Source organism: Chelonia mydas, chromosome 17, assembly GCF_015237465.2.
Source record: "Chelonia mydas isolate rCheMyd1 chromosome 17, rCheMyd1.pri.v2, whole genome shotgun sequence".
Lineage (NCBI taxonomy): Eukaryota > Metazoa > Chordata > Testudines > Cheloniidae > Chelonia > Chelonia mydas.
The window spans coordinates 2,417,698-2,443,850 of NC_051257.2; the positions used below are offsets into that span (position 1 = coordinate 2,417,698).

The following is a 26,153-nucleotide window of genomic DNA, read 5'->3' on the forward strand; positions in this document are numbered from 1 at the left end:
TCCCAGTGTTGTAGCAGGAGCAACAGCTGGCACAGAGGCATGACTGGCATTTCAGCCACCACTAGACCAGACCTATCCAACACTACAGCAGACCAGAACCACGACAAGGCACGCAGCTTGCAGTGTGACAGGGTGCAGGCAGACTGGAAGACACACTGCATGGTGGGAGAGGTGCCCTCACCCCACTCTACTCGGAAGGAGTCACGCCAGAGCCAGCCTGATTTGCCTTCTCATTCCTTAAGAAGGAGGGACATGAGTTTGCATTTCTGCAGGCCAGCCCTTCCAGACGGGATTGCAGCCAAAGGGGGTGACGTCTAGGACTAACAGTTGACAGCAGATTGCAGAGGAAACAGTTGATTCTGACCCCAAAGAGCAGAGGACAACCAGGGTCTTGGTGGTTCAATTTTTTCCACCCACACTAGGACACAAACCCCATAGGATAAAACAGAGAGAACTGCCTGAAAGTGAGTGAGCAAGCAATGAACAGCACAATAACCACCCTGCGCCCAGGGACCTGTCAGAGGCTCCCGAGGCTTGTCTGCAGCCAGAGGATTAGTGTAATCTAATTTACTTCACTAAACCAATCTAGGTAGCTGTAATTAGCTGTATGGCTTTAATGTAAGACCCTTTAGAGCAGGGCTGCCCAAGCAGGTGCCAAAGGTCACATGGCCTCAAGTTGCTGAGACAGGATTTTCATAGGCATGATTAAGAGAAACTGACTTTTGAGGATCAGCATTTAATACCCCCGCTCCCGCTGACAGCCAGTGTGGGTGCAGCTATGAGGCAATCTGTTTCGTTAAATTGACTGGAATAACCAATAATTAGCTCTGCACTTCTAAACCAGGTGACACCAGAGGATCTCAAAGCAATTCACAAACAATCAGAGTCTCAACTTGCTTGTGAGGGAGCCGCAATTCCCAATCTCCTCCTCCAAACCGGGAGCTCATTCTCGACCAATGGCAGCGATGCCACGATGAAGCACGACAGAATCAGTTGCATCAATTACTACACACCCCACCGACACGGCTGTCCTAGCAATAGTGGGTTACACAGAGTCACTGGGACCTCTCACCAGCCGATCCATGCGAGAGGATGTTCTCTTCTCAAATTGAGAAACTGACCTATGTTCTGGTAATATAAAATCTATGGCAGCTCTTCCTGTAACCAGGGTCTGTCTATAGACAACATGTTGTGATTACAACACAGCTTTCCCCTCACCTGCAAGCTTTTTTGACCACAAATGACATCATGCAGTATTTAGCCACCCACATGGAAGCACATTATGGAGGTCCAAAGCCAATACAGAGGCCTTACCCATCACCTGGATAGAGAGTAAAGAAACTTGTAATGCCTACGACAGGACTGTGGGAATTTATAAGCTAGAAATTTGGTTTGGATACAGAACAAGTTTAAAAGCCAGCTGCCCAATTTCTACATTCTTCCACATTCCAGAAGGTTCTTGTACAACTTAACCCATTGCCTTCCTGCTACTGGTCTTACACTGGTCTATTAAAGGGCCCAATCCTGCTCCCCTTGAAGTCCCTGAGAATTCTGCCAATTGCTCCAACAGGACCAAACGTAGACTCTTCAGCTGTCCTCTAAAAAGTAATGCTGCCCCTTCAAAGAGCAGCAGCCTACACACAAGAAGAGAAGTGGGGTTTTATGCTCTTTACACGACAAGTCTCAGCTGAATGTACTATTTTAATGAGTCTCTTACAGCTCTGTGCACCCTTCATTTGTCAGGAATCAATTCAATTCAGATGGACTTCTGACCTCAGCCTCAGGCAAGACACTAGCATTCCGAACGGAAGGCCACACAAAAGGCTGTGGGTGTGTCTTAGCCTACCGTCCTTGTTCGGCTGTTAACAGGGCAAACTGGTCTCACAGTGCAGAGCGCAGCCAGCAGTACTGCTGGGGAACGCATGCTCGATAGCCACAAGCATTCTGACTTTGGGCCCCAAGCTGCAAGGTGCCAAGGGCCCTCTGGGATGTGAGTGCTCTGCATGCTCATGGCCTTCTGCACCAGGCCTCTGGCTTGTTTGGGCTGGGTTATTCCACATGCAATTGCAAAGCACTTGCCAGTCTCCTTTTAAACTGAATGTGCTTTGCAGTCACATCAGCTGCTCTCCTGTCATGTGCGTAAGGAAAATCCAGCTACAGGGAAAGCCAGGAGGAAACTACAAACTAGCAGTGCTGGAACGTCTCTGCTGGTGCTCGGCTAGCCCTGATGGGGAATAAACTGCTGTGGCAGATTCAAGAGATGAACCCAGACAACACAAGAGAGCCCATCAATGCTAATGTATGACAAGAGAGCCAATGAAGATCTGTGAAATGTTTAGATATTGCCAGTCCCTCCGGCCACCACTCTTCTGTTTCTGGAGGCACCAGGACAAAGTTACTAACGCCACCACTTCAGTTCCATAGCATCTTTCAACTGAGGATCTCAATGTGCTAACTAACCAACAAGTCTTTGCTTATAACGCCACGGCAATATAGGCAAGAGCCATACAGGGATTACTTCTCCCACTAAGGAAATGCAGTCACATCTGGGGTAGTACATGGCAGCTGTTCAACAGCCCACAGTAACACCATACAATGCTGTAGAAAGGGAAGACGAGAACCCCAATGACTACAGGTGGGTATTTCAGGTAGGCTAGATGTAATGAGTAGGGCTCTGTGTCTGTCATGGAGGCTGTAGAAGTCACGGATTCCGTGACCTTCCATGACCTCCGTGACTTCTGCAGCGGCCAGTGTGGCTGGCTCTAGGGCAAGCTGCTCGGGCAGCCCTGCTGCCAACGGCAACGGCTGCTGCTGGAGCAGTCCTGGGGACTGCCTGAGCAGTGGCCGGTGCAGCTGGCCCTGGGGACCGCCTGAGCAGCAGTCCCTAGGCGGGCCCCCAGCAGCGGTCCCAGGACGGCAGCAGCAGCTGGTCCCAGGACTGTCAGCAGCTGGTCCCAGGAGCCAGGACTGCAGGTCCCAGGACTGTCAGCAGCTGGTGCCACTGCCCCCCCCCCGCCCCCCCCCCAGCAATGCTCCTCACACCCAGGCACTCCAACCACAACAACACCCCGCCCCCCCAAAGATTTAGTCACGGGTATTTATAGTACAAGTCATGGACCATGAATTTTTGTTTATTGCCCATGACCTGTCCATGACTTGTACTAAAAATATCCTTGACTAAATCATAGCCTTAATAATCAGCAATTTAGACACCAGAGTAATGTTCTTAATTCTTATGACAATTGCTACAGGATCTTTAATGACCACAGGTGCTCAGGACATGAGTCACCAAATGTACGCAAAACCCTTGAGTCAAAACATTGTCCAACTCCTTGTCTCACTGGACAAATCAGCGAGCTGACTGCACCTTTCCCTTGTGAACGTCTGGGCTGTAAACAAGTTCCCGGATTTCGATAGCAAAGCCATTGAAATGGATACGTACTGCAGCTTTCATTGGTCACTCTGCAGCACCTCTCAGTGGAACCTAGCCACACAGTATCCGTCACAGATTATTTATCATAAATCAAACAGCCGACCTACCAGTCGAATGTTGTCTTCAGGGCGGAGCAGAATGAACATGGCCTGCAGGTGCTGCTGGAGATCCCCTGAAGAAGAGAGGGAAAGGTGAGGATGCACATAAACACTTTTAGTCATGTCCTACCTCCTGGCATCTCAAACATCCCCTGGGCAGGTGCTGTCCTGGCTGCCGCCAGCTCCACCTGTCTTTGCACTGAAGTGACTAGCGTCTGTCTCTCTCTCTCGTTAGCTCTTTGCTCTGTGCCATTACCTGGCCTGATCTTACCAGGCTCTCTGGGTAATGTTTGTCCCTCTTAGCCCTGTTCCAGGACACCTCTGAACACTCCCTTTATGTCCCAGCCCCATTCTAGTCTTGTGGGTCCCACATCTGGGTTGTCCCATTTACCTCACCCAGCCCCGTGACTGCATTCTGGCTCAGGTAACCCCACAATGTACAATCCACACCTTGCATAGAGCAACCCCCACCCAACAGGTTCCTGGGCTGCCCGCCAGGGATTATCAGGACAGCCATTAATGTTAGCTGGAAATGCGAGCTACTGGTTTATTGGGGGCACTGAGAAAGGATGAAGGCGCTATCCCAGCTGCTCAATACATTAGAAGCTTGTTAATAAGAAAGGGAGTGGAGTAGCACACGCTCCCAAGACAGCAGGCATTCACAAACCAAACCCAGATTAATTTCTGGCCTAAATCTATTCCCTTTGCACTTCCTTGGAGAGAGAATTTGCAGCAGTGCAGTTGCTCAGCACGTGGAGAAAGAGGGATGTGTCTCCAGCAAGCACCTCACTCTCTATGAAACGTCAGCGAGCAACACAGCCTCCAGAAAGAGACCCTCTCTGCAACAGCCACCTGGAAAAGTCACCTGCAACCCCAGGGAGCGGACCAGCGGCCTGCCAGGTGGCAGCTACCTCAGAGGAACAGGGTTCCATTCTTCCATCCTCTCCTTTCTCACGCAGATGGAAAACTTAGACTAGTTAACCAGCTCCTTAGGGAAGGACAAAGGTTTCAGTGGAGCAAGTGATCAGCACTATAAAGTCTTGTGGACATTAAAGGTTACGGAAACCTTAGTCCAGTGCGTCCTAGTGACAGCATACTGCGCTGCCATGCAGGGAATCTGGGGCCCCTAGGTTTCCAAGAAGGCAGGGGCTGGGAGAACTGGAGAAATATTGCAGCCGGTCCTTGGTCGGGTACCTTACACTGCTCCAGAACGGCTCCCCGTCACCCGTAGTGCTGAAGAGATCTAGTGGCAGCATCTGGCCCCCTCCACCCAAAGGGACTTGAATACAAGGCCTTTGTGGGGGTGGGGAGACACAGGAAGTGGGCAAACAGGAAGGGGAAGCTTGGAGCTTGCTCCCAACCTTACAAATTTCAGCATCTGCAGAGTCGGTCCAAGAGCCTGTCCTAGGACAGCGTTTCACTGGGAAGGAAAGGGGCACTCAGCTGGGCAGGAGAAGCGAGGAGACAGTCACTGGAAGTTTTGAGAGACTGCTGCAGGCAGATTGTTTCCTTAAACAACAAGTAGCCCTGGACACAGACAACAGGGTGAAACTGGCCCATCAATGGGATACACACAACTCTCTGCACCTTCGTCGTTCCTGGGAGATAGATTTCCCTTCGCTCTGAACACTGCAGACTCCTGGTGCTGCCGGTCAGCCATCAGGAATCATACGAACTAGCACAAATTGGTTAAGACTACAGTGTTTTCCCCTTGGGGGAGCTCAGAGTGCCGGCAGTTCTACATCTCCCTTGCTCCAGATGGCTTCTGGAAGGAGCAACACCTGGAGTCTGATGCCCCTGGCGCACGAGGGCTTCACACACAGTAAGTGGCTAAGAAAATGAAATACTCTGTGCCCCAAACCTTTTCCAGATCAGATTAGACAAAACACAGCTACAGCCCCTAGGGTGTTTAACAATCAGCCACTGTTTCATGCTGGAGCTGCAAACTGCACCGAGCAGGTGAAGTCCCTAGGTACCTGATATTGCTAGCTTCCCTCCCAGCTGCTGACTTCAAGGAAAGACAGAGCAAGTTGCAGAGCAGGTTTCTCTCCCTGGGAGACTCTGAGTGGCCAGTTGGGGAGACATTTTATCCTTCTGATATGGAGGGAGATTTTCTGTATTTCCCCAAATTTCCCTGTTGGCCAACAGCCCACTCAATCCTGGTGGAGGCTTTAAACTTTACGCCAGAGAGAGATACAACATCCCTGGCCAGCTTCACTCCCCTTACACGCCCCATGTGAGCGACGCAAACACCAGCCGTTACACATCCCAAAATGCTGAGCGGGACCTGGGCAGAGGGGTACACCATGTTACCCTGTTATCAGGCCCTGTCGGGCTGGCACCACTGGCATTTCCAGAGCAGCTGCCACATCTCTAACACAACCCCCAGCAGGGCACGGTGGTAACACAGGACTGATTTTGTTTAAACCGGGCTGGCAGGTGGGGTACAAGCTACCAGCCAGGATGGGAAATTGGACTTTTCTAACTTTAAGTAGCCACATCACCTTGGGTGTTTACATCTTGGGAAGCCGCACTCACAGAGTCCAAAAGAATACACGTTAGCTCCCTTCACAAAGGGGATTTTGCCAGGCACCACCTGGCAGTGCTCAAGAGGGAGCCATCGGCAGAAGCCAAGCATGGAAGGCTGTTTTCTTAACTGGCCAATCTGCCAACTATTCAATTTCCCCCTTTTGGGGGTGATGCTATTAAAAAAACCATGGGGCTAGCATTAAATATTTCCTGTTGTGAAATAATAAATATCTTGTTTGCAGGGACTCCCCCACTCCTGCTTAATGGGGGGGAAGAGGTTCTCCATTTCCCTCAGGGCTGGGAAAGAAATCTGCCTGCCAGAATTGTGTGTGCATCAGAGGTTAGCAAGCTCTGGTGTTGAGCCAGGCAAAGGCCAAGAACGGAGACGGAGGTTTTGTTTCCATATACTCCTCTCACCACCAGTGGCTGGTTCACAAATTGGAACCATGTTGTGTCCGAGACTGTACAGCTCAGAGCTGTTCTAACTTGTGCGGTGTAGTTGATTTCACCAGGCAACGATAAAAGTACTACTATCGCACAGACATTCTTCACGGTGTGCACAGCTACGAAAGGGTATCCGTAATACACAGACAGGGAGGAACTGGTTGAGAATTTGAAAGTGGGTGAAAGTGATCATGAAATGATAGCGGAACGGTAGGAGGGAGAACAAAATGAAGAACGGATTTCAAGACGGCAGACTTTAGCAAACTCAGGGAGTTGGTAGGTAAGATCCCACGGGAAGCAAGTCTAAAGGGAAAAACAATTGAAGACAGCTGGCAGTTTTTCAAAGAGACATTATTAAGGGCACAAGAGCAAACTATCCCACGGCGTAGGAAAGATGGGAAGTCTGGCAAGAGACCACCCTGGCTTAACCAGGAGATCTTCACTGATCTAAAAATAAAAAAGGGTCCTACAAAAAGTAGAAACTAGGTCAAATTACAAAGGATGAATATAAACAAACAACACAAGTATGTAGGGACCAGAACAAAACCCAGGTCAACTGACTCCCAATCCAGTGCTCTATCCTATAGGTCACGCTGCCTCCTAGAATACAAAATACAATTGCTGCAAGTGATCTCCCCAAAGCAGGTTTGCCCTTGCAGAAATTTGATCTCTGCAGACTCCATATTCACTGCATGAGTGTTTTCTTACTCAGGCAACTGTACCCCTGACCTAAGACCGCGAACCTTTTGGAAGTCGGCTCTAACACATGGAGTCTGGGCACCAGAGAGCCGTAGTTCTGTTTATGCTACCACTGCGTGATCTAGTTTGGCCAGGATCACACCTGAATTCCATCCAGCTGGGATAAAAGATGATCCTCTCCGCACGGTAAAGCTAACAGAGCATATGTCAAGCAGAAACTTGGGCTGTAACTGTGCAGAGTACTTTGGAGAGTGAAAAAAGAGACAGGTCAAGGGATTAGTTCTAAAAGATGCTGGCCCCACTTACATACCACAGACAGAATCACTTAAATCCTCAGCCAGAGAGACTGGCTTTAAACCAACGTTCAGCCCATTATATTTTCTTTCAAAGGCAGGGGTTTCATATGCCCCACCCCAGCCTCCCATAGCTCAGCTACTGCTCCTACCACGGTTTTGGCCAGGGGGTGAGGGGAAAGAATTTGCTGACTCCTGACTTCTTCCTTAGAAGTGTTACCATTGGGAGTTGGGGCAGGGTGCATGCGTGGAGACTCTCACCGATCATCTCTTTGGTTCTGCAGGGTGTGCAGCTGGGTGACATTCTAACAACACGACAGTGCCATGGAAATCGTGGCTGGAACCAACTGAAGTCACTCTTTTGGGTGGTCGTTTTTTGGCAAGGACAAAGTTGAACCCGGCCTCTCTGGTTTTTGTCTCTGACCCAGAGGAAGTTCAAAGTTCTCAACGTTATATGTCCCCTTGCAGAGATTGTTTAAAGAAGGAAGAAAAAAAAAACCAGAGACGCTGATGCCTGTAAAGTGCCATCCATGAATCAGCACCATGTACGCACTGAGCAACCCTCTTCCCTGCAGCATTTGGGTTTCATTATTCAGAGACTGACTTTTCCAACAAAGGATCAAAACAGAAGACAAATCAAGCTTCAAAGAGGGTGGAATTCTGACTCGCTTCATATTATCATTCAGTACACCAATCTATCTGAATAAAAGACACATTAACATAGACTCCGAATACTTCCCACCACCACTCAGAATTAGAAGGTCTTTATTTTTGCTGTCAGTAAACAAGCTGTTTACAGACTAAGGAGAGCAGTTACTCATCCCAGATTATCCCAGGTTCTGGATGTTATGCACCAATCTTTGCATATGGACCCCAATAAAAAGGTTACTGGATACATTACTAATGCAGGATATCATCCTTTGGAGCAGACATATTTGCACGAATGCACTTTCAATAATGTTACTGGATGGGAAGAGTTTGCATCCTTGGCAATTCAGCTGTTTATGTAGAACCAGCGACCACATCGACGTGCTGTCACAATCGCTTCCCTAAATCACCACTTTGTTGAAAAGAGACGGAGAGCTTTGGATTTTGTTGGGAAGGGATTGCTGCATTCAAGTTTATATTACTAGGACCCTCAGGTCTACCAACATGAAGCGTAGCAGCCGTCCGAGATGAAAGCCAAGAGCTGCACTAGCATGGCTTTGGTAGGTTGGCGCACCATCCCAAAGAGGAGAATTTAAGGGACCAGGCAGTAGGAAAATCCGGGCTGTCAGAAGTAAACAGAGGCGGTGTATTTACCTGCATGCTTGTTGCGCCTGTTGTTGATTCTGGGGGTAGACGACCCATTTCCCCGGGGCAGGAAGAGAGCCGCACCTTTCACAGTGAGGAAGCTTTCGCTGATGCTGCAAGAGCAAGAAAACCAATGAGCCAGTAGCAAGGAGAGAAAGCACCATGACAAACTAGGGCCCTGAACAGGGAAGATACTTAAACCCAAACCACTGTGCTGGTGAAGGACAATTTGTTTCGTTCCCCTCTAGAAATACTGCAGGGTTCACAGCATGAACGTAAGTGAGTCATATGTGTAGGGTTATTGAGAGCAATGGTACATAAACAAACTGTAGCATTGCCCTAAGAGGGGTTTTTGATTTGGAAATCTAGACGTCTGGTAGACATTTCCACATGGCAATATGTATATCAGTGCTTGAAATCCATAATGTAATGGATTTGGTGAATCCTGTGCTTTGTTGTTCAGAGAGATAGCTGATGCCCCATAGCAACAGATGCCTTGCTTTTGTAGTTAGCTGAAAGACCATCAGTCCGTACAACAGATTAATGGACCATAAAACTCTATTGTCTGATGATTCATGATAATTGACTCATGAAGAGACCCAAATAAATTAAAAGCAAAATCATAATGCTGTTACTTTAAGACACCTTTCATTGGCTTGACTTTGCCCTTAAATCAAGTGACATGAAGAATGAAGTGCACTGCTGAAGTAGCTACATAGAGATTGAGACCCTCTTCTGAAAAAGATTTTATGCTACGAAAACTCTGTAAGTAGTCTTCTTTTATAAAACATACGTCTGCTGTAGTTCATTGAGGAAAACATGATTCTTAGCACCACTCTGCTGGGATTAAGTCATTCTGGTACACAGAGCTTGGGGCACCTCTTTTAGTCCGAACTGAAAGGGGAAACCCCACAAAAACATTCAAAAGTAGTAAATCCAAAACGACAACGCTCGAGTAACAGGATGAACTATGCACGTTCTAGACAGGATATGAGAGTCCCTGCCATTGTGCACAAAGGCTCCATGCCTTCCATGAAGAAACCAGCTCGCTGGGTTCGTTCACCCAAGAGACTAATAGCCTCTTTACGTGCCTTTCTCAAGTTAAATACAGCAGTTTGCGATTCTCCTCTCAAAGGCTGGGGTAATGAAATGGAAGTTAAAACAGCACAAAACCCCTCCACATATTTGAAGAAAATGAAAAAAGTTACAAGAAATGGATAAAAGCTAACCCATGCCAAGTTAGCACCCTTCGCGCATACTTCCTCTTCACAACGGTGGACAGACCAAAGGGCTGTCTTAGCAACCTGATTCATGAAAGCATTTAAGCACATGCGTACAGTTAAGCACATGCTTAAGCCACACTGAAGAAAAAGGCTTTGTAGAGAATTCAGTTGTCATCCAGTGCCAAGGGTCAATGGGATCAGCATGTGCACAAGCGCTTTCCTGACCAGAGGCCTTATTGCTGGATATCCTGACTGCTTTGCAAGAGTAAGTTTCAGTCAATACAAGCTTTCTCATCTCTGCTCTAACTCCACACACTCCCATGGGAAGAGTGGATTGCCCCTGCCCTCGAATGGCACCCGAAGTAGGAACTCTCTTTGTAGAGACATCTCAAGGGAGTACCTGAGCCCAGAGCTCCCTCCACTGTGCTATGCTTTTTCACCCTGGCAGTTGTACACTTCCCCAGGGGCCTTTTCCTTTTAGCCCATGACTTGCCAGCTCTTTAGTGTGCTGGTCCAAAACCCCAGAATTTCAAGAGGAAGAAAAATTCTTCCTAGATAAAAAAGAATCAAGAATCGTTATTGTGTTAAATTAAAGATGCATCACTGGACATGCGGAACAGATGTTTTCTCATGAAAAAACAGTCCCTCAGATCCTCCCAGGACAAGAATTTTAGCCAACAGCTCTGCTGGCACCATATGACAATTATGTTCTCTACAAAGCCTTTAGGCTACACAATGCCCTGAAGTACACTTTGGACCTACCAAGAAAATGTTCAGTTATCTTGAAACCACTTATTTTGTAAAATCCTCCTGCCGGGCCTCACTTCCCCATAACTACATTTTTTCCAGAGTCTGTATTGGCTTCATGCTTCACAGAAGTGTGTTTCTGATTTTGCCATTAGAAGAACAGGTTGCTGAACAAGGCTGCTGACCCACCAGCTAGAGATCGTGTGGATAAAGCACAGTTCTCTCCTATGCTGAGCCACTCCATCAAATGAGATTATAGGAGAGCAATAGCTGCTAACGATAAAGGAATTACTTTCCCCCTTCCTCTGCCCACTGCAGCTTCATCTCAGAAGGACTGTCAGACGCGATTGAAGGTTTCCTGCTTCACTAGAAAAAAGTGAAACGGGCACAGACAGTCTTCTCAGCAACCATTTAACCAGCACACCCAGCCACTGATATTGGCCTCCCACTCCACCTGTGCCTGTTTCCCTAGAAGGTTGACTTAACATGACCATTTATGAAGATACTTTTAGGGGATTAAGACGAACGCACGTGGAGGGCTGGGCAGCTCAAACACTGAATTAAAACCTATTTGCTTATATGATTCAGTCATATCGGTATTAGTCTTCCAGGGACGAGAATGTTCTCCAGCCCTCGTCTATTCTATGGTCCCATGCTCTGTACAGTATGAACAGGGATTCTTGAGGGGAAAACAGCGGTTGATATTTATCGCTGGGGGGAACAGGCAGAGAAGAAACACACAGTTCAGCATGTTTACTAGATACCATTAAAAAACAGTTTCTGGCATTTCTAGTTCTTACTCCTCTGGGATTGGTGCCTGCCTGAACCAGAGGGGTGCTGCACAACTACAGGCGTGGAGAGGAGGTATGCCACTGTCCTTCAGAGGGTTTGCCACCTTTGCTATTTTTGTGCAGTTTGGGTCACTGTTTCGGGTCAACTATCAGCCTGCTTAATCGGTGAGAGCTGGAGCGTTAATCATAGAGGTGCTGCATGGGCCAAGGAGACGTGTGCATGTCTCAGAAGGGAATACAGTCTCCAGTCAGAGAGGCACAAAGCAGGTTTTTAAGAATGTGGAAAAACAGATTGATCAAGTAACCAGAACCAAGCTGCTGACAGGGCAGGCATCAGTGAAGGTAACAACTCACTCAAAGGCAAGGGGAACTCACAGCGACAGAAGCAAATCACATAGTCATTCTATTAAACCATCACATCCCCACCTTTCTCCCTGATTTAATGGCCAAGGAAGAGTTTTTTGCAGCAATCATGAACATCTTATCACAGGTGGCCTTCCACCCAGCCCAATCAATAAAATCATTGATAACTGCCTGCACAAGAGACACAGCTGACACCACCCTACACAGGAGTCAATTTCTAAACAATCCACACAGCTGTTGAGGGCAGCAGTGTGACAAAAGGGCAGCTCAGTGTGACCTCATAGGAGGGAGACTCGCTGGTTTCCCAACACTTGCTCTCATTTCATTTGGAACTCTCATTTTTAAAAGGAGAGGCCAGCCCTGACCAATGGCTCGTGAGCTCTCTCCATCCAGTACCATCACATCGCTGCTGAGAATCTCGTTCCTTTCATTTCCTCCCTGACCTCTGTTTAATATTTGTAAGTTAAACCAAGAATGCACAAAGTTTCTGGAGTCCCATGAGACCAGGACCTTAGCACTGCATGCTACCTTGTTCCACCCTTTTATGGGTCAACAAACGCAGCTCACCAGACCACGATTTGGAGGAAAGTGTCACCAAGACAAGTCACACTTCTGCTTAGAGGCAGAGAATGTGCCCCATGGGCCAGATTAACAGACTTTTACTTACAGGGCACCAACTGGTCAGTGATTTCCCTTCCCAACATCCTCCAGAAGGTAAGTGGAAGTAAGGGACCAAAGCACCTTGCATACTTCCTTGTTCGTATTTTAAGGGCTGGCTGTTGGTTACGTTACGAGAATGCTGCTCACTGGGCCTAGAACACGTATTTCACTATGTCGTTGAGGGACTGGCTAAAACTGCACTGTCCTGAAAAGATGATGCTCTGTAAACCAGCCAGCTTAACGAAGGTACTACTGATGCCTTCCCAGGTGCTGGGAGAAACACGCCTGCCATTCGTTGGGGTGCTCACGGCACGAAGGAAAAGACGACATGGTCGGGTTAACCAGGCCACAACTCTATTAGTTAAATGGTGTCCAAGGCTCCCGGCAGGGACGGCCACTCTCACTCTCTGCCAATTCCTGGGGTGCTCCCACCACAGGGGGAGCCAATCACCACACTAGGAGGTTATCACCTCCACTTGCCCATAGGATCCCCCTTTTTTGGGCACCGCCATAAAGCCCATTGGTAGGGCAGTCCCTCTATGGCAGCATCCCTGCCTCTGGTTTCCATTTGTCCCCAGGGGAAAGATATGTTGCCCCCCCATCTGGTCAGGAGATGCCCTCAGGATGTTACCTTCTTGGATCCGGAGCCTGAATCAATGACTTCCGGCACTGGAGCAGCCACAAATTGCAACTAAATGACTCTCACATAGCACCAAGCCGTGCCCTACGAGGGGGACAATCCTACCCTCCCGGTGCCCTAAACCCAACCCCTAGGTTTCGCTGCAAGGAAGGTGAAAAATTCAGCCTGCCTCAGACAAACCTGGTTGTTTGGAGAAACATCTGTGCCCAGCCACAAGAGTCTGCAGTGACCTAGATAAGGGAGGGAGGGCAGGCGGGCTGAGTGCTGGAAACCAGCAAACTGGAAGTGGCCCTGAACACAGGGCTCCAAATCTCATGCCAAATCCCGCAAGAGCTCCAGCTCACCCTGGAATGTGGGGGTGGGAATCTTGAGGGACCTGGCTCGTCCTGGCCTTTTTGCCCTCACCTATCTCGGGAGTCACCAAACTCACCCCTCACTGGGCTTGGGGCCCTCAATGCACAGTTTGTTTTTAAATAGGATGCCAGCCACGCAGCCAGCCACCACTCCCAGGCCATACAAAAACCTACTTCTCCCCACCTGAGATGATGCCCGAGATGCTCAGTGTTATTCATTCGTTACACGTGCAAGCTGGCCACAGCTCCAAATACACTGCTAAGGAGAGCCACGTGTTTTCACTGTACTGTGAACAGGTATTTAGTGCTTCCAGAGAACTTTCCATTTCCAAAGCACTTTACCCGCTCTCCTGGCCATCTGACTGGGACACCAGGACAACTCGTACGGCTTCTGCTGCTGCCCCCACTTCCTACTGCATCCCCCCAGCACAAAACAGTGCAAAATGCGTCTTTATGGATGGTGCTTTATAAAGAAGGAAAACAGCTGCTCTAAAGCAAAGCAAGGAAATCAGGGAGGCACCTGGGCTGCTTCTGGCAACGTCTAATACCAATAAACACTTAATGAGGCTATTGAGAGTCGGAGGAGAGCTCTCCAGTCAGTTCTGCTTATTCATCAGAGCAGCTTCCTTCCAGCGGGCTTTGTCTGGACCAGCCCTTAGTCAGGCACTTACCAAAGCAGCCCACCTGACGGGGGACTGAAACAGCCACTATGAAAGGTGCAGCGAGAGGTGGTGGAGGGAAGACTTCCCCTCTCCCCTTATGGCGGCAGGCGCTCTGAACCAAGCTGCTCTGCAAAAGACAAAGCCCCCAGGCTTTGTCAGCTCACTAACCACAAGTGCCGTGGGGCATTCAGGAAGGGGACCCGCGTGATAGTTTATTGAAAGCAGAGCTTATTGTTCAGAGGTCCTTTCCTAAAAATGGGGATTCCAGATATTTTATATTTGAATACCCTCCCCCGTCCTGTGTTTATAGCAAAATGCCAAGTTTCTATGACATCATTCACTTGGGCTCTGCAGAAATGGATTGGAAACTGTGGCCAATATGGAGAGCAACTGCCCTGCAAGACAAGAGGCTGCCCTTCTATTTCTGTGCCAAGTCAGGGGTAGCTCTAGGTCACTGTGACAATGGAGTTATGCTGTAACCATGGAGGCCTGTAAGCTGCCGAGCAAGAGAAGATTTCCCTAAAGGCCATCTCTGGGGACACAGCACCGCCTGGCAGAGGAGTCTGGAGTCCAGGGCCGATGAGTGGCCCACGTTGCTGGAGCCGTGCCTGGTACAAGCAGCTATTTCCAGGTAGTTTGTGCTGCAGCTCTCTGCCCCACACACAGGGCTGCCCCTTGCAGCTCCAGAGGGCGGCCGTTAGGATTGTTAGAGAAGGGAGGTAGAAAGCTAGAGGGACTGACAAAGCAAGAGGCGAGTCACGGTGCGTTTACGGCTTTCCCACAAGAAGTGAAACAGCCCGCAAGTTAGCATGTATGTTACTGAGTGACAGCATTCAGCAGACAAAGCGCTACGCAGCCCGCAAGTTAGCATGTATGTTACTTACGGCTAGTCTTCACTGGCAATGGTAAAGCGCTGCCATGGCAGCACTTTAACGTGGCTTGTGTGGTCGCGGCAGAGCGCTGCGAGAGAGCTCTCCCAGCGTGCTAAAAACAACCACCTCCACAAGGGGCGTAGCCAGTGTGTAGCGGACAGGATGGGCACAAGGTGGGAAAGGGACATGGAGGCACTGAGAGAGGAAGGCACTTGACCTAACTTACATTCTAGGCCACTGGAAGGGTCAGGCAGAGACTTCCAGGTCCCCAGACTCCCAGTCAACTGCCCTAGTACAAGACCATGCTTTCCTCTCAGAAGAGCTACGTCTATTTTGCTACAGTACCTGGCTCTGGAACTCACTTGGTGGGCGAGAGTGCACATGTATTTACTTTAAAATTTACACTCTGCTCTTCCAAGTTCTATTAGGTCTGATCTCTCGACAGATCAATTTCAGTCCTAATGCTCAGGCTCCTTTAATCTACGATTTAAAAAAATCAAGCCGTAAGAGAGGGACTAGCACTCCACCAATGGCTAGAAAGAGCAGCAAACATCAATCCCAAGCCCCTTCCCAAGGCTGCGGAGCTAGAAAGACAGGGCGATCCAGGACCGCACACAGCAGGGTGTTATAATGTACCCGAACGAAGAGAACTGCACATTGAATGCGTGACACTGCGTGCAGAAGAAATGCAAAGCGAAGCAGGACCAACCACCACGTTTGTCCCCCCGCCCCCAGGTCTCAGTTCCTGTATGGGAAGGGATGAGCCAGTGCCCACACTGCTTTTGTCACAGAGCATTCCCTCCACCTCTGGCTCAACACCAAGCCCATGCAAAGGTGCATTTCCATCACCACTTCAGCACAAAGAGGAAACTATTTTAAAACTAACCGTGGGGGTGGAAGGCGAGAGAGACAGACGGGACACGACACCAGAAGTTCCTGGTGTACATAGGATTAGTCCTGCTCCCAAGGGTATGGCAGTCCCACCAGCTGGCGGGCAAGTTACACCCGCAGGCGGCAGAGGGTCCTTTGTCAGAGCAGCATGGGACAAAGGGCAATATGAGGGTGCATTAATGGCAGTCTGCCCCCGAGGCTACTGCTGTGGTGTGTTCTGCAGGCAACCAGAGCAAGTGCATCAGACTAGAGACAGTGCTCGGCCCACTCACCGCTACACTCCAGACACTCCTATGGCTCCCATCCTAACAGCAGCGAACACCACACCAGCAAGGAGTGTATCTGACAACACAGCTGAGAGGGAGGGGAGGACTATTACCCTCATTGACAGATAGAGAACTGCAGCACAGAGAGAATATGTGACGTGACCAAGCGCACCCAGGATCTGTATGCAGGGAGCTGAACCCATTTCCCACGAGTCCCAGGACAAGGCTGTCCTTCCCCAGGCTCCTGCAACGCCTGAAGGAAGGAAATCAGAAACAGACATGGATGTTTTGGAAACAATTCTGCAAGTTTAGGAGATTCCAAACATTGGGCCTCTCATCAGATGTTTGCCAGGACAAAGCAATTTGCTATCCATTTCCCCCTGTTATTGTGGTTTATTTGTTTTTCAGCAACCTTTCCTTCCTGCCCCTCTGTGCTGTGCCCGTCTTTTGAAGCCTCAGGTTTCGGTCACCACCAGAGGAAAGTGACTGCACTCGTGAGTCATTTCGTAGAGCTATTCTTGCGTTCCAGTTGAAGTTTTGCTTGTGGCTCCTTGTGACAGGCACTAGGGGATTTCACGCAAACTGCCAGGCTCCTAGGGCTGTATAAAGCAGAGATAACACTACGAGGCCCACAGGCTACAAGTGCTTATTAAAACTCACTGACCAAAGGCTGGCATGACAGCAGGCGGAACCACACGAGACTAGAAAATATGTCCAGGCAGCCCAGCAGGGTTAGTTGACACTATGCGCCTGTATGCCTAGACCCCTCTAACCCCAGGAACAGAAAACAGACCAAGTGCCGAGCAGCCGACAGGGTGTGGCTTACCGAAAGGGCACTGTGACACGTCTGTGAAAAAGGCAACGCTAAGGCTGAGGGGAGAACAGGGAAGTGGTATTCTGACAGAAGTCAAGCACTTGCCATTCTGCACTTCTGCAACTTGAGAAACAGCATGGGGGAAAACCAAACCAAGCGTGGGAACCGAGCTCCGACTCACAGATGTTTGACGCAAACTGCTTTTTTAGCAACATCTGCACTAGTACAAAGCTTGAAAACAAAGGAGTTGTCAACAGGCATTTCCTCTGCTGGGAGGTGGGGCTCTCTCCAGGGAGTGAGCGGTGATGAAACAGGCAGACACCACACACTCCAGCGGTGTATACATGGTGGAACAGCATCGCCTGCCCCCTACTCCACCTCAATTAAGTCCTTTTCTACCTCGACATCTTGGCTAACATGGAGGGTATCCGCAGAAGCTGCTCATGGGCCACCAGGCACTCACATACCCTGGTGATGAGATGCCGTACGAACCGGAATGGACTGGAAGGGCTCGGCTGGTTTGCATTAGATTCCCCCTGCAGACCAAAGAACGTTTACAGCAGGAGCAGCCTGGGAGAACTCTCCTCTCATGCATATGTAACAACCCTCCCCAGACAGGGAAAGCGACTGGCCCAAGATCATGAAGCAAGCCAACGGCAGAGCTGGTGACAGAAGCTAGGAGCCCTCATTCCCAGGCTTGGGCTTGCACAATTAGCTCATTCTTAGCCATCTCCTGGGTCTACAGCTGACAAATCCAATACATCACGTATCCCTGAGTTCGTTGGCATCTGTCCTTCGCTTCCCTTTTGCAAGAGCGATTGGCTCTGCTGCTTTTCAAAACAGTCATTTTGAAAAGCAGCAGCACCAACGCTCCTCCAACAATCCCTCTCATGAGAGGGAAGCGAAGGGCAGATGTCAAATGGAATCGAGGCCATTAAGTCCTCGGAGGAAATGCTACCAGCCTTCTGGGACCATCGCCAAAGCAGCAGGGCTGGTGCAGGCCATGCCGATGAACCACCAGCCACAGGGGCCCTACAACAGGAGCTGGATATTTACCCCTCATGCTCCAGACCCCCACAGAGCAGCGCACAAGCCCAGTGGTGATGAGTTCTCTGGGGAACCCAGGTGTCTTTCCTTGTATCCTGGCTCTGGCCGGGCCACATGGAAGATCTCTCACACTCCATGTTTAAACAGGAAAGCCAGGTTATTCCCGAACTCCCTCTGTGCTGACACAGATCCGCTCCAGACAAGCTGCTCTCTCTCTTCCACAGGACTCAGTCCCCCATCATGTACAGGCCAGAGAAGTTTTGGGGAGAGGGATCAAGTGACTCTGGAGGGGCCGAGTTCGACACAACACTGCGGCTGCAGAGAACAGGAGAAGCTACACCGGAGGCTAAGCAAAGGGCTCTCATCTCATCAGCACTATCAGAGCTGCTGCCAACAAGGGTGTGTGTGGCAACACCCTTCATTGTTCTACAGCCAACACTTCAGCCCACGCAGACGCAACAGGTCTCAGCACTGTCCTGCGGACAGCCGCAGCACCTGGCGCATTCCTCCTCCTCATCACAGTGCCCTGAAATCAGCTGGGTCGCAAGCAGGCAGACCCCCATCAGGTTCACTCCCTTGCAGGCACACATGGAACGTATTCATTAAAGGAACAATAAAGATGGCTTCTTTTAAAACCAGACTCCAGAGAAAGGAGTCAAACTCACTGTCAAATTTCAGCAGCTAGTGCAGATGACGTCAAAGCCTGTACGCTTCCCCTTTACCTTGCCTGCACTCTCCAAGGCTCCTATGAACGAACGAGCCCAGCAATACACCGCCCGCCCCTCCTAGCTCAAGGAAGCAACATAGCAAGTCCCTTCACGTGGGCACGGATTCCTGCTTTGACTCTATAAGGCAGAGAAAAGGTCTGTAAGCCCAAACTCAAAAAAAATACAGCCTGCCCACCCTAAATATCTAGAGACATAATGCCCTGACCCCCAAGCTGGTGTATAAGAGCTCACTCCTGAACTGGTGGCCAGCAGCCGAGCTGCAATCACATCGAGAAACTTATGGATTTTACCTGCGATTCTCCCTCACATCCTCTCACTATCAAACGTCTGTTGCGTTTCCTGTCAGGCAATGACCTCAAGGTCAAAGAGGAGCAGCTGAGAAAGCGAACAAACTTCCTGACTCTCTCACACACATTTCCCATGCAGCCCATGGCTTGGCAAGCAGCACTCTAGGAAAAGCCAGTGTTAATACCTTGAACCAGAATTGTGACTGTTGTTTTAGGTGAAATTAGCACCTTGATTATCCTCGTCACAGGGGACTTGATGTAAATTCAGATAACAGAATCCCCAGTGTAATTAATACATTTCAGGGGATGCGACCTTGCCGTGTATAATAGGCGGTTCTGTCCAATTCTGCTGTAACACGGTATGAAGGACGGCATTCAGTAGGCGGCAATATAAGCAACAGGTAATTCAGAAGATGGATGCAAGCTCCCAGAGAGACCGGCCTGTGCTACAGACTATACTGGTAGAACTACATTGCCCAGGGGTGTGAAAAACCCATCAACGCAGCTGCCACCTCTCAGGGAGGGGGGTTAACTATGCCAATAGGAAACATTCTCCGGTCGGCGTCGGAGTGTCCTCGCTTGAGCTTACACGTAAAACGCTGCATCGGCGCAATCTGCGGGAAGGCTGACGGGATTCCTTACACAGTGCAAACAACTAGCCATAATAATAACAAAGAAAGGTTTTGGGTTCATAATATTAAAGCCTAAGAGAACCTGGCTTCGAGATAGCAACAATCACATGACTCTGGTCAAAAGTCACTTAATTTGCTTCAGCTTACCCATCTGGAAAATTGAAACCAGTTGTCTGTAAAGTGCCTTGAAAGGCTTGAGAGAGGCACAAAAGCATTGCTCTGACAGCACTCCCAACTCAAATGATTCTTTAGAAAAGGGGTGGATAAAGCAATATACAGCTGACACTGAGAAACTCTGGTATTAAATATTTACAGCAGATGTACAATACCATGCATTTTTTAAAGTAGTGATACAGACTGGAAATGAGGAAGCAAAAGGCGCTTGGTTTATACGATACCATCTCCAAAGACTCTTAGGTCTCCAAGTCAAGAGATTCCCAGACTAAATCCCTACATGATATATTCTTCTAGCTCTATATATTGTTTAAATATCTATGGACTTCTAATATACATACTCTGCCTTGCTAAGCAGAAAAGTTATACCCAAGGGAGTGCTTCTAAGAGTTATTACCATATGCTCCGTGCTTATTTAAATACTTGGTTCTGTCCAAGACTAGCTGGCTTTCATTCTCTGAGCAAAGCGATAAGATGTCCCGTCGGTGAGAGTTTGAATGCACTTTAACCAACTTGGAAAAAACTCAAACAGCAGAATTTATTCTTCATGTCAAGGATCAAAAAAGGCTAAACAAACTGCCAGTTTAGTTTTCTTAAAATTAATCCCCATTTTACAATGTATCTTCCACTTTCAGGATTAACACAGACAGTCCTGGAGGGCATTCTTTGAATTGTATCTTCATTTCCTTAGTCACTAAAGGTTGAAAGCACAGCTTCCCCATGCAAAGTCTGTTAAAGTTTAACCATCCCTGAGCAGTTTGGTACAATACCTCTGACCAAAACCCATTACTATCACCTCTGCTCCAAATACATTTAATTTTTAAAAATCTGGGCACAAACTTCCCTCTACAAGCGTGTAGCTGCGTGAGATTCCCGGCTCCCCCAGACCTAACCATGTTTGGTCTGGCTAGCAGAGCCCCATAACTTTAAACAAAAGAGACACTGTCGCTTTAAATATTATTGTAACAGAAGTCAAGCGAGACACACTGAGGTCAACATACTGTCCCTCTCCATATTAGTTAAGTCCAGGGCCATCTATATTTAGCCAAAGCATGCCCAACACGACAAGGATGGGAAAAGAACGGAGACCACTGACCCTCCTGAATCAGAGTACTGGCTGCATCCCCTGTGAAAGGGATGATCTGGACATCAGCAAAGCAAGCCCACACAATCCTCCCCATGCTGGCACAGAGCTGTATTTGTATCTTGTCTTGATTCACACCCTCCCTAAAATCTACACTAGTCCCTAACCCTACCGCACACAAATCTGGCCTTGCACCAACTGATACCGTTCAATGGGTGTGATTCAGGACAGGCAGGTTGAGGATCACCGGGACAGTGACGGCTGCTTGAGTCAGAGCTGAAACGTTCAGTCCGATGGGAACGCAAATAAAGGAGTTTACTGCCTGGGCACCACTGCTGCATTGGTAGCGGCTTTGGTTACAGCTGCCAGACTGAGTGCTAACAAAGATGTGAGTTGGACGATGCTAGGCAGCAGCAAGGAAAACCAGTACGGATGTGGGTCCAAGGAATAAAGTACAGTAAAGTTAGATGTTGGTTTTGGGTGATCTGGATTTAAAAGGGAATCTTGTAAACGCTGCATTTGGGGCCAGTGCAGACCAGACGCGCAGCTGAGATGCAGTAGAGGTAGCCTTGTCTGAACTGTTCCCGCCCTTTCACCTTAACTAGCTGTAGCAACAATGGGAGCTCAAGCATGGGTAAGGCCCAGGCAGCCACCAGCACTGTGAACACGGTCATGTAGACCTCCTTCAGCAGGTACGGACAGCATGGTGCTTGTGTTCGTGACCACCTGGCGGTCCATCTGTACGAGTGCTCCCACCATCACTAACACGGGTGCAACTGACCCAGTGGCAGCAACGGTGGGAAAGTTTAGGGGACAGGGAAGCTACTGCACCTTGAGGAAGTGCTATGCCAGAGCCCCAGCATGAATTCCCTGAGCTGCTGGGAACGCGGGATGGATTGTAGGAACGACATTTTGCAATGCAGCTGCTGAGAAGACAGGCTGCCTCGGAGTACGGCCTCCAAAGAACCTTGCTGGTAAAAACAGAAGTCATGGAGTACTCTAAAAAGGACACAAAAAAGTCTGTCCATCTCCATTCAAAGTGATCAAAGTTGCAATTTTAAGGCTTTCCATTGCAGTGAAGAGAAGCAGACGCTTAGTTACATTTCTAGGATGGGGGGGGGGGGGGGGGGGGGGGAGGAGAGAAAGTGTGTGAGTGTGAGTATGTGTAGAAGAGGCTCATGTATTCCGACTCATGAAGTAGCAGGAATTTCATTGTTCAGTGGTTTACCTGTTGCAACATTTATACTCCCACTGCATTTTCTGTTCTCCACATCCAGCTGGTGCTCACCTGGCCCTAGAGCTGAGGCAACTTTTCCCACGGAAACAAGTCAGTTTGGAACTTAACAGCCCATTTGATTACCAAACAGGGAACTACTGATAATCAATATTAATTTACAGTAGATTAAAAAAAGGTGTTAAACAGATTTTCAGGGAGAACAGTCATTTGCCAGACTTCTCTCAGCAGCTCCTGATTCGAAACGGAGTCACCAGGACCTTTGAATGGTCTGGTGACGTAGCCTGTAACCAAGTTACTGGTTTGTTCACCTTCTACGCTGTCATGGAGGGTACTCCAGCTTTGCAAAACTGAGAGTGACTTCACTTTGTGCAACAGCAGATTCCAGTGAAGGGAAACACTTCAAACAAAAATGTTTCTCTTTTAATATGATTAAAAACAATGCCCTGAAATTATCCTTAATTAGCAAAGACAAAACAACGGAAGACTTTCCTTTATTAGTGAAACAAACATTTATTTTATATGTGAAATCCCTACACGGAGACTGTCACTTCACTTTGGTGCTTAAATTGAAAGACAGCATTTCCTTCGTATTCGTTAGGTCAACACATCTGACCTTTCTGTGTCAAGCAGCAACACGGGTCTATTGTGGATTTAGGAGAGTCTTTGCTCAGTAATTTGTCACTTTCAAATACTAATAGTTTAATCTATTGGATCAGGATCAAAAAGTAAAAACTAGCCAGGACATTAAAAATCAATGTTCACTGGACTGCCAAGGAGTAGAAAGCAGTAGAGAAAAGGGACTGATAAGCTGTATTTGATAGTACATTGCTATTATTAGGTAGGCAGGTCACTTCTGTTCCCAAAGACCTCACCCCAAGGACTTCTCTGCCCTAAGGAAGTTTGTAAGAATTTTCTCTGCATAGTCCCATGGTGCCAGATGCAGCACAGAGAGGTGGGAAGGATTTTTTAGCTACTGTGGTGTCTAACTGCACTCTGCGTACAAGCAGCGGGCACCACTGGCAACAGCACATCGTATCATTAGGGTAGCTAGGCCCGCCAACATTCTCCCAGTGTAGACGCACCCTGTGTGATAACTATTAGGATCCAGAAATCCGTGAGTAAACCTCCCAGTCAGAGGCTGAGATGTACCAGAGATTTGTTTTAAAATGCAAATTCAGCATCGCTTCCCATGCCCCTCCAAGTCTGCATGGCAAGTTTTTCTTGGCAGCGATATTGCCAATTTTCTCTTGGCTCCTTGGCTAGGGATCAACTTACCAAGACTACTTCATTCCCGAAATAACTTCCATCACTTACTCACCACGCACGCTTTAAACCAAAGCTGACAGACTGTGGGGTGAATCGCATCGCTGCTGTATTTCGAGTCTCATTAAAGGAGGCTCATGCTGGGATTAGAAAGGGGCTGGAAGGAAGAGGGGATTTCTCCAGAAGAGAAAATGAGGGACCTTCGCCTGGCTCCCAAGCATTGGCCAATGGGTGTGATAAAGATTAAACTAAAGAAAGTCATTTGCCACAAGGAAGCAAAACAACAAGCATTCCTGTGATTTTCCCCAGAATGCAAAAAAGAAATCCAATGTCTCCCCCCGCCAAAGGTGTAAATAAAGAATCCAGAGAGGAACCTGGGTAATTGTTAGACACTCCCCTGCAGTTCTATATTCACAATGCCATGGCACAGCTGTAAACTATTGTGGTCCCCCATAGAATCATCGAAAAGCATGGCTGGAAGAGACTTTAAGATGCCATCAAGTCCAGGCCCTGTGCTGAGGCAGGACCACCTAAACCTAGCCCATCCCTGACAGGAGTTTGTCAGACCTGTTTTTAAAAGCCTCCGACGACGGGATTCCACGACTTCCCTTGGCAACCTGTTCCAGAGCTTCACTACCCTGAGAGTTAGAAAGTATTTTCCTAATATCTAACCCAAAGCTCCCTTGTGACAAATTAAGCCCATTACTTCTTGTCCTACCATCAGTGGACATAGAGAACAATTGATCACTGTCCTCTTTATATTTGAAGACTTATCAGATCCTCCCTCAGTCTTCTTGTCTCAAGACTAAACATGCCAAGTTTTTAACCTTTCATCATAGGTCAGGGTTTCTCCTCCGGACTCTCTCCAATTTGTCTACATCTTTCCTAAAGTGTGGTGCTCAGAACTGGACACAGTGCTCCAGCTGAGGCCTCACCAGTGCTGAGTAGAGCAGGACAGTTATCTCCTGGATCTTACTTATGCCATGCCTGTTAATACACCCCCAGAATGATATCTGCCTTTTTCGCAGCTGCATTACATTGACTCCTATTCAATTTGTGATCCACTATAACCCCCAGATCCTTTTTAACAGTACTGCTGCCTGGCCAGTTATTCCCCATTTTATAGAGGTGCGTTTGATTTTTCGCTCCTATGTGAAGTACTTTGCACTTGTCCTTATTGAAGTTCATCTTGTTGAATTCAGACCAATTCTCCAATTTGCCAAGGTTGTTCTGAATTCTAACCCTGCCCTCGAAAGTGCTTGCAACCACTCTTAGCTTACCCAAGTCATTAATGAAAACACTGCCAAGTACCAGACTCAGGACTGACCTCTGCAGGAGCCCACAAAATACGCCCTCTCAGTGTGACAGTGAACCACTGGTAAGCACTCACGGAGTATGGTCTTTCAACCAGTTGAGCACCTACCATTCCATCTAGATCCCATTTCCTTAGTCCCCATGACACTCCAGTTAAGGCAGTGGTGCACAAACTTTTCCAGTCACGCCCCCCCTTGCTATTAACAGAATCTGTCCAGGGGCCCCCCCCCCCCATTACTGCACAGCCAAGGCTTCTTCAGCAGCAGAGCTTGGGCTGGGGTCAGAGCTGGGCTAGGGTTAGAGGGGGAATGAGGGTTGAGCTGAGGCGGAGTGGAGCTGGGTCTGCGAGTGGAGTGGGGTTGGCAGGGGATCTGGCCTGGAGGCAGAGCAGGACTGGGGTTGAATGGGGATGGGGGAGAAGCTGGTCTGGTGGGTGAAGTGGGGCTGGAAGCATGGTGCTCCCTCTCCACCCCCCAAGAGGTCTGGCCTGGGCCCTGCACCCCACAGTTTGGGGACCACTGAGTTAAGGACACATCAGCACTTTGATTACAAACCCATTTTTAGGTGTTTTTAGCTCAGCTTAAAAAAAAACCCCACAATACAGCAAAGCTTAGCTGACAAGGCCTCAGTCATGAAACACTTAACACACATTTTAAGTCTTTTAAAAGGCCATTGACAAAGTCCCTCACCAAAGCCTCTAAAGCAACCCAAACAGTCATGGGATAAACGGGAAGGTCCTCTCATGGATCAGTAACTGGTTAAAAGACAGGAAATAAATGGTAAGTATGGTCAGTTTTCACATAGCAGGGTCCCCCAAGGATTGGTACTGGGACCTGTACTGTTCAACATATTCATAAATGATCTGGAAAAAGGGGGTGAACAGTGAGGTGGCAAAATTTGCATATGATACAAAATTACTCAAGATAGTTGAGCCCGAAGTTGACAGCAAAGAGTTACAAAAGGATCTCTCAAAACTGGGTGACTGGGCAACAAAATGGCAGATGAAATTCAATGTTGGTAAGTGTAAAGTAACACACATTGGAAAAATAATCCCAACTATACATACAAAATAAGATCTAAATTTGCTGCCACCACTCAGGAAAGATCTTGCAGTCATTGTGGAGAGTTCTCTGAAAACATCCGCTCAATGTGCAGCGGCCGTCAAAAAAGTGAACAGAATGTTAGGAACTATTAGGAAAGGGATAGATAATAAGACAGAAAATAATATAATGACACTATATAAATCCAGGGTTTGCCCACACCTTGAATACTGAGTGCAGTTCTAGGAGCCGCCGCCTCCCTCCCTATCCCTCCCC

General features: G+C 48.4%; 1 protein-coding gene across 8 annotated transcripts in view; it reads right to left on the minus strand.

The window, feature by feature from the left end:
• Nucleotides 1-26,153, minus strand: part of SSH2 (slingshot protein phosphatase 2) — a 140,386-nt gene that overhangs the window by 28,760 nt on the left and 85,473 nt on the right. For 6 of the 8 annotated variants that reach the window (XM_043530826.1, XM_037880850.2, XM_043530824.1 and 3 more), the window contains 2 exons: nt 8,799-8,902; nt 3,541-3,605 (listed from right to left, as the gene is read on the minus strand). In XM_043530826.1, the coding sequence (XP_043386761.1) occupies nt 3,541-3,605; nt 8,799-8,902 (169 nt within the window). Of the gene's footprint in view, nt 1-3,540; nt 3,606-8,798; nt 8,903-11,452; nt 11,542-26,153 lie in introns of those variants that run through there. The other 2 variants (XM_043530827.1, XM_043530828.1) reach the window with 2 other exon arrangements.